This window comes from Corapipo altera, unplaced genomic scaffold (genome assembly GCF_003945725.1).
Source record: "Corapipo altera isolate COAL_440 unplaced genomic scaffold, ASM394572v1 61168, whole genome shotgun sequence".
In the NCBI taxonomy this organism is placed as follows: Eukaryota; Metazoa; Chordata; class Aves; order Passeriformes; family Pipridae; genus Corapipo; species Corapipo altera.
The window spans coordinates 31,783-39,958 of record NW_020885183.1 but is presented as its reverse complement, the minus strand read 5'-3'; the positions used below and the strand labels follow the sequence as shown (position 1 = coordinate 39,958).

The 8,176-nt window shown below is 59.1% G+C and overlaps 1 protein-coding gene across 1 annotated transcript in view; it reads left to right on the top strand.

The window, feature by feature from the left end:
• The first annotated feature begins 981 nt into the window (after positions 1-981).
• Positions 982-8,176, top strand: part of ATP8B3 (ATPase phospholipid transporting 8B3) — a 21,797-nt gene continuing 14,602 nt past the window's right edge. Inside the window, exons 1-8 of the mRNA XM_027631193.1 lie at positions 982-1,061; positions 4,336-4,410; positions 5,052-5,143; positions 5,680-5,793; positions 6,737-6,835; positions 7,284-7,345; positions 7,909-7,981; positions 8,072-8,142. Of these exons, the coding sequence (XP_027486994.1) occupies positions 4,356-4,410; positions 5,052-5,143; positions 5,680-5,793; positions 6,737-6,835; positions 7,284-7,345; positions 7,909-7,981; positions 8,072-8,142 (566 nt within the window). The 5' untranslated portion in view covers positions 982-1,061; positions 4,336-4,355. The remainder of the gene's footprint in view (positions 1,062-4,335; positions 4,411-5,051; positions 5,144-5,679; positions 5,794-6,736; positions 6,836-7,283; positions 7,346-7,908; positions 7,982-8,071; positions 8,143-8,176) is intronic.

Below are 8,176 nucleotides of genomic sequence, written 5' to 3'. Positions count from 1 at the left end.
CAGCTCGGCCCCGGGGCTGCCCAAATCCGCTGCTCCCCGCCCCGCGATGCTCGTGCCCACCCACTGCCCTGGCACCCACTTGGGACCACCCGACTGTGCAGCAGGACGGTGACAGGGACACCCTGAGCGTGACACCGCGGCCCCGAGCCCCGGCAGATCCCACGGGAGCGGTTCCCGCGGCAGCAGCTCGAGGTGTTCGGAACAGAGACGATAAATCCGGGCAGCGAGGAGGGGCAGCCGGGGGTGCCCGGGCAGGGACAGGGACGGGCAGGAAGGGAGGGTGGGCAGGTCCCTGCGGAGCCAGGGCTGGAGGTGTGGCGTGGGCTGTCCCCGCGTGGGGCAGGACGGGTGGCAGCAGTCCCGCCCGGGGCGAGGTGGCAGGAGCTCGGCGCTGCCCGGAGCCGGGGATCGCGGCAGGTACCGGGACTCCGGGGAGAGCAGGGTGGCACCGAGCCACCCACCCACCCCTGGGGCAGCGGGGGGTCACGGCTGGCAGATTTGGGGCTCCCCGGGGAGCTGCGCCTCTCCCCGTGGACCCCGTGGAGAAGGGGGGTACCCAGGGCAGTCCACCCTAAGGATGCCGGGCATGGGATGCTGGGCGCGGGGATTGGGATGCCGGCACATTTTGGGATCGGCGGAGCCGCCTTTTCACCTGAAACCACATCAAAGCGGGTGGAAAAACAGGGCGAGCGGAGGGAAACTCATGGCTCGGGCACGTCCTCGGAGTGGGGAAATAAACCCCGAGAGGTTTTTAATGAGCCGTGATGCACCGAAGCGCGGGGGCGTTTCCGGCGTGACGAGGGCGGGGGGAGGCCCCCACCCACCTGCTCGGCGTGTCCTGTGTCGCTGTCACTGTCGGATGTCGCGATGGGTGACACGGGATGGCCCGGGGCGCTGCTGGAGCGGGGTTGGCGGTGGGGGAGGTCCCGCCGGGACACTGGGATCAGGTAAACAACAGCAGCGCTCACGGGGATCCTGTGCCAGCACCGGGAAAGGGACGAGGGTCAGGCTGGTCCCGTCCCTCCTGGGTTTTGTCTGGGAAGGAGCAGGAGGGCACAGAGGTGAGCAGGGACCCCCCGGCTGTGCCGGATCTCCCGGGCACTCCCAGGGAACCCAACTAATTCCTGCACCGAGTAACAGCCCCACACTGATCCCGTGCTTTCAGGAACAGCACGGCCCCAGAAGCCCCGTGGCAGCAGGGTTGGGTCAGTGAGGGACATAAATCTCCTCGTGTTTCCCCAGCCTGGGCCAAACCCTCGTGGCTCAACGCCCGGCCCTGCTTAAACCTGATTTTTGTTCAGCTCTGCAAACCCCCAACAGCCCAGAACTGCACTGCTGGGGGGAGGAAGCCCTACTTTGGGTCCTGTTAGCACCCAGCAGCACCGTGGGGCTGCTCTGCAGCTGGAAACCTCAGGGATTGGCAGGATGGGACATTCCCTGCCGGGCTGGATGGACCAGCTGGGTCATCCTGGTGTTGGGTTGGTGGAACAGCCCATGGGTTAGGAAATCACTGCTTTGCTCTGAGGTGTGGGACAGTGGTCAGAGGGTGTCCTGGGAAGCCCCAGGCCGGGGCCAGTGCAGGGTCTGGCCGTGGGCCCGCATGGCTGGGGCTGGCAGGGGGCCCTGGCACCCACTCCCAGCCTGTTCCTGCCTCCCCAGAGTGCAGGTTTTATTTCTAATTACTGAGGCGATGAGTGAGGTTTGTTGAGAGCTTTCTTGGAACCGAGGTTTCTTGGATACCTCTGTGAAATTATTTTTCAAGTGCTTTAGATCACCCTTTTCCCCTCCCTTCCCCCCTGCTCCAGGCCCCACAAGAGGCATTTTTTTCCCATCTGCCTTTGCACGGCTCTCAGCCCCTGGAGTGTCCCACATCTGCCAAGTGCAGGTGCTTAATAAGCCACACTTTTGTTTGGCACTGTTTGGGAACAGGGACACTTTGGAGCCTTGCTGGGTACAATGGGGCTCAGAGATGCCAGGCACGGAGGGACGTGATGGATCACCAGCTCCAGGCCAGATCCTGAGCACAGGGGGCACCAGGACAACCACAGACAAACCCAGGTCTCCGTGTGTGTCTCGGTGAGAAGCAGAGCAGGGCTCGACCCTTTGACCACTGTTGCTGGTCTGGAAGGAGAGAGCCCAGGAAAACACCTTGGCCCTGATCACTGCCAGCCTCACCTCTAGGGCTGGTGTTCTGGAGAAGGGAGTGAGGTCAGGAGACGCTTTGAGCCAAGAGCCAGGACCCTGAGAGCATGAACAGGAGTTAATGGCCCTGAGCAGCCTCATTGGGACCCCTCACCCATCGCTGTGGGTTTGGGAAGCTCAGCCCAGGGGTCAGTTCTAGACCAAGCCCACAGTGGGTGGGTCTGCTCCAGCTTGGCCACACGTCTGTTCCTGGCCATGAGCCCAGTCCTGTCCCTGCCCCTTGGGGCTGTCCTGTCCCAAAGGATGTGCTCTGTCTCACCCTCTCACCCTGCCCTTTGTCTCCTTTGTCATCCTGACTGTGGACTTCTAAGCTTGAATCTGGACCTGCCTCATCATCATAAGCTTGCCCAGAGGTCCAGGCTCAGGGCTCACCCCAGCTGCCATCCCTGGCTCTGTCCTAAATGCTCCAGGTTAGAACCTTGGAATGGTTTGGGTTGGGAGGGAGCTCAGCTGGTTCCAACCCCCTGCCATGGGCAGGGGCACCTTCCACCAGACCACGGTGCTCCAAGCTCCATCCAACCTGGCCTTGGACACTCCCAGGGCTGGGGTCAGGGCAGGGATTGTCACCTCCACCAGGACAAACCACGGGGCACTGGCTGGCTGGGAGGGCTGGGAGCAGGTGACTGGACACCCTGAGGTTCCTCTGGTCTCCTGTTGGATGCTCTCCATGGAGCAGGTGTTCCCTCTGAGCCTGGATCCCATTTATGGTCCCTAAGGAGGAGGTTCCTGCTGTGGCCAGGGGAGCCCATCCCTCTGTTAGGAGAAGGTAGGGAAATGTGCCTGTCAGGAGCTGGGGAGGGAGGGATTTGTTGTGCCCCCTGTGGTCCTTTCCAACCAGATCCAGCCCAGGATAGTGTGTCTGCAGGGAAAGGTGTCCCCAGCTGACAGTGCCCCTGGACAAGGGCATGAGGGGGGTCACAGCAGGAAGGAAGATGTGGAGATTTGCACCTGACCCTGGGCCAAATCCTATTTTGCCTCAACAAAGTGGGAAGGGCCAATCAGGGCACCGAGGGGCTTCTGCGGGCTTTCCTCCTGGGAGAAATCTCATCCCTCCAGGCATCCCAGGGCTTCCCACTCCCTCCTATCTGTGGGACAAATGGTGGTGGGAGCTGTGAGATGTAGCAGGAGTGTCCCACCACACACAGTAGCTCCTTCCTCCTCAGCTGTGCTGCAAACAACAAGGACGGGCCCCAAATATTGGGGGTCAAACTTGCCCAGGGAAGTTGTGATGCCCCATCCCTGGGAGTGTCCCAGGCCAGGTTGGACAGGGCTTGGAGCAACCTGGGCTAGTGGGAGGTGTCCCTGCCCATGGCAGGAGGTGGCACTGGGGCTTTAGGGTCCCTCCCAACCCAACCCAAGCCTGGGTGTCATTTGGCATCCAGGGACAGTGGCACACACTGAGTCCTTGGTGGTAAGGAAGGATGATGTCATGGATCCAAGGTTTTTCTGGGCTGCAGGGGCAGAGGTACTGCCCATGTTGGAGTTCAGGGTCTCTTTGGGCTGGGATGGGAGCCAGGATGAGGTGACCTGGGATGGGGATGGGTGTCCAGCTGGTGGCACCTGTGAGTGTGTTGGGGCAAACCAACATCCACGAGGAGCAAGAGGGAAGGAGATACTTCAGTAAAAGAACAGAGGAAAAAGTGGTGATCAAAGGAGTGGGATAAGCAATAATGGCAGAGACAGACTTCTGGTGGGATTATTTAATAATAAGGTAATTAATGCTTTATCCCTCACTGGCTCCTTTCATGTAAGGATCACAAAGCTCTTCACAAGCATTAATTAATCTTCCCCACCATCCCTGCAGGAAGGTCACTGAGCTCAGGGAAACGTTGTCATTGATGGAGGTGGCTGCTCCCTCTGCCTGACGGGTGCTGGGCTGTGATGGCAGGACAGGGAGGGCTCCACTTCCTCACCTACGGCTTCCAGTGATTCCCCAGAACTTCCTCAGAGGGGAAAAATGTCTTTGAGCTGTCCCAGGCAGCCGGGACTGGGCGAAGGCTGCTGGGAATGGTGTCCTCTCTGCGTGGTGTCCTGCCCTGGAGGGGTGGAGGGCCCAGCTTTGGGAGGGATCCTGGTGGGATCCTGCTGTCCCTGCTCAGCATTTCACACCTCTGGGGTTGTCCTTGTTCCCAGCTCCTGGCACTGGGGCCACCATGGCTGAGCAGGACCCAGGCACGGGCTGCCCACGTGGGAAGAAGGAGCTGCCAGGTCAGTGTGCAGCCAGGGGGGGTTGGGGATTTTCTCTTGGGTTTTTTTTAGATGGTTTGTGAGAAATCTGAGCGTGGGACAGGGCTGTGAGGTGGGGAAGAGGCAGATTTGAGGTGAGGATGGAATGTCCAGCCGTGGGGAAGGCACTGGGAACATGGTTGGGAATGTTCCCTGCTTGGCAGGGTCTGCAAAATACTGGGATGGTAAAATTTGGGACAGCAAAACATTGGGATGGCAAAGATGAAATCAGGAGAGGAACCAGCAGGACTTCAGGACAGACTGTGCTTGGGGGGGACTCATCCTGCAGTCCCTGACAAACCAAACCCTGAGCCCAAAGGGTGAGCCTGAGGCTCGAGGGGGGATGTTTGCCAGTGGTCCTGCACCTCTGGAAACTTCTGATCTCCTGTCCTGGCCCTGTCCCCCAGCCCTGTCCCAGCTGTGCCTCCAGCAGCACCCCTCAAACTGGAATTCCCACCCCACCAGTGGGTCACCATGAGCCCAGTGGCACCATCACTGGTCCTGGTGCCCTCTGGGAGGAGCTGGGGGTCTGGCTCTGGTGGGAGCTGGGGGATGTCCTGGTTCTGATGGAAGCTGGGGGTCTGGCTCTGATGGGAGCTGGGGGTGTCCTCTTGCTTTCCCAGCCTTCACGTGGCAGGTGAGGGCCAACGACCGACGGTACCACGCACAGTCCAAGAAGAAATTTGCCTTCTGCCTGAGCAGGAAGAAGTACAGGGTGAGCCAGCCCAGCCCAGCCTGGGCCATTCCTTCACCCGGCCCCTCACTCCTGAGCCTGTGGTGGTTGTTTGGGGGGAGGTGGCAGAGATGCTCCAGAGGGGTCTCCAGTGGGGTGGAGAGTCCCATCCATAGTCCTCAGTGAGGACCTGCTCCCTCCCTCTCAGGTGCCCCTAAAACTGTCAGACAAGGACCACAACTGTGTGAAGGAAACTTTTCAGTCTGATGGTCAAATAAAAAGATTTTTCGAAAAGTTTTAACTGAACAAAACCAGATTTTTTTTTTTTATTTTTATTTTAGCTAAATAATGACCATCTGTTCAGGGTCAGTTAGCTGGGCTTTAGATGATCAGAAAGAAACTATTTTGTTTCAAATTTCTGTGGCCCTTTTCTCTAATAAATCCCCCCCTTCTTTTTCCCTGTGGCTTTGGTTATTTTTTAAGGCACCTCTTACCCCATGAAAAGTCCCAGAAACACCAGAATGTTTTGGGGATCCATAAAGCAGATCCTTGATTCGTGACCTGCCTTTTCCCTGCAGGGCAATGCCATCAAAACAGCCAAGTACAACCTGCTCACCTTCCTGCCCCTGAACCTCTACGAGCAGTTCCACAGGATGGCCAACGTCTACTTCGTCTTCGTCATCCTCCTGCAGGTGACAAGGACACCGGGGGGGGTGGGAGAGGTGTCTGCCAGAGGAGGGTTCTCTGGAGTTCAGAGGGGGGAACTCAGGTCTAAAAGGTTTCCAGGAATGTTCCTTTTCCTTGGTGTCCAGTGTCTTTCATGAACTCTGAGGGGTTTAACCTGTGTCGTTTGGTTACTTTAAATTAAATTTTCCCGACATCAGCGGGATGTGGAGCTGCTGGAGAGAGTCCAGAGGAGGTCACAGAGATGCTCCAAGGGCTGGAGCCCCTCTGCTCTGGAGCCAGGCTGGGAGAGCTGGGGGGGTTCACCTGGAGGAGAGAGGGATCCAGGGAGAGCTGAGAGCCCCTTGCAGGGCCTGAAGGGGCTCCAGGAGAGCTGGAGAGGGACTGGGGACAAGGGATGGAGGGACAGGACAGGGGGAATGGCTTCCCACTGCCAGAGGGCAGGGATAGATGGGATATTGGGAAGGAATTGTTGGCTGTGAGGGTGGTGAGGCCCTGGCACAGGTTGCCCAGAGCAGCTGTGGCTGCCCCATCCCTGGAAGTGTCCAAGGCCAGGTTGGAGGGGGCTTGGAGCAACCCGGGCTAGTGGAAGGTGTCCCTGCCCATGGCAGGGGGTGGCACTGGATGGGCTTTAAGTCCCTTCCAACCCAAACCATTCTGTGATTCAGTGACATTCACTAGGCTTGGATGCAACCAGAGCTTATGCAGATGACCAAAATAGAAATCCAACCCTCCAGAGACCCACGACACATTTCACACATTTCCCTTCAAAAAGGGGTGGGAATCCAGCAATCCAGGTCTCTGCAGGTAGAGATGTTGATCTGATGATTCCCAGGCGGGTCCCTGCTGCCATCAGACCCTGGCTGGGGAATGAGGGGGTTACTCAGCCACCACAAGAGTCCCAAGGTGGGGTGAAAGTCGTGTCAGTGGTGTAACATTCTCCTCCTCTAGACCTTCCCCGAGATCTCCACGGTGCCCTGGTACACTCTGCTGTTCCCCCTGAGCTGCCTCCTCGTCATCCGGGGCCTGCGGGACCTGATCGATGACATCGTGAGTGGGGGTGGGATGTGGGGTGGGATGTAGGATGTGGGGCCTGGGGGACAGGAGCACAGAGGGGCCCGTTACTGTGAGGTGAGCTGAGACGCTGAGAAGCTCAGGAGTTGCTGTTGTCCATAGTTCTTGAGGTATCAATGACTGCACCACATCCACAATGCTTTGATCCTCCCTTGGGAAGGATGTGACCAGCTGGGTGCTTTTCTGGGGGTCTAGACCCCCATTTCTGTCATCTTTAACACCTTAGCCACTGGCTGTATTGCCAGGCTGGTCCCCAGAAGCACCTGGGGGGGGGGCGGGAATTCAACCCCTTTATTAATCAGAACACAACCCCTGATAGCTCAGAAGGCAGGTGGTGCCATTGAGGGGATTGTTTTTTGGGACAGGGCAGCCTGGCATGGCCCATCCCTTTGCTTTGGCCTCTCTCTCTCTCCCCTCTGTGCAGGGCCGTCACCAAAGCGACAGGAGCATCAACAGCAGGCCCTGTGAAATCCTCTGTGGGAAGAGGTGAGTGGCTCTGGGGAGCCGTGCCCGTGTTTTCCACACTGTGGAATGATGGATCATCCGAGGGGCTGAGAATCCTCAAGCAGCTGAGAAGTGTTTTGGTGGGACTGTCCCTGGCTCTGCACACTCCCATTGGCCCCCAAATCTGCTGCAGGTCCAACTGTTCCCCCGTAGGGACGATCCCATTCCGGTCATGGACAGCAGGTCTAGGAGGGCCCCCCTGGGCTGTGCTGGCAGCAGGGTTCCCTTGGCCACAGAACCCCTCCAGGTCACCATATCTAACCCACACACTCGTGTCCCTGCTCAGCACTGGTCCAGGGAAGGATGAGCTTCTCCCCACTGTGGCCAGGGGGCTGAAAGTCCCTGTCACCTGTGGGTAGGAGGGATGTGACAGATGGCTCCTGTGCCACGTTCAGTGCTCAGCCATCCCTCGCTCCTGCTGCACAGGAACCCGGAGACCCCATTCCCACAGGAATCTGGGGCAGGCATGGGCAGAAACACCCAGGGCCTCCAACCCACTGCTCTGCAGGGACAAACATTTGACCCTCCCCCCAAATCTCCCGCAGTTTCAAGCGGCAGAAGTGGCGCCACATCCGCGTCGGGGACATCGTCCGGCTGCGCAAGGACAGCGTCGTCCCGGTGAGCCCGGGGCTGGCTGGGCACGGGGGGGTTGTTGGTGAGCAGGGAGGGGCTCACCCGGCTGCTCTCTCCTCCTTTGGGCTCCTCAAGGCTGACGTGCTCCTGCTGTGCAGCTCCGAGCCCAGCAGCCTGTGCTATGTGGAGACGGCGGACATCGACGGGTGAGGAGGGGACAGGGGACATCATGGCAGGGGG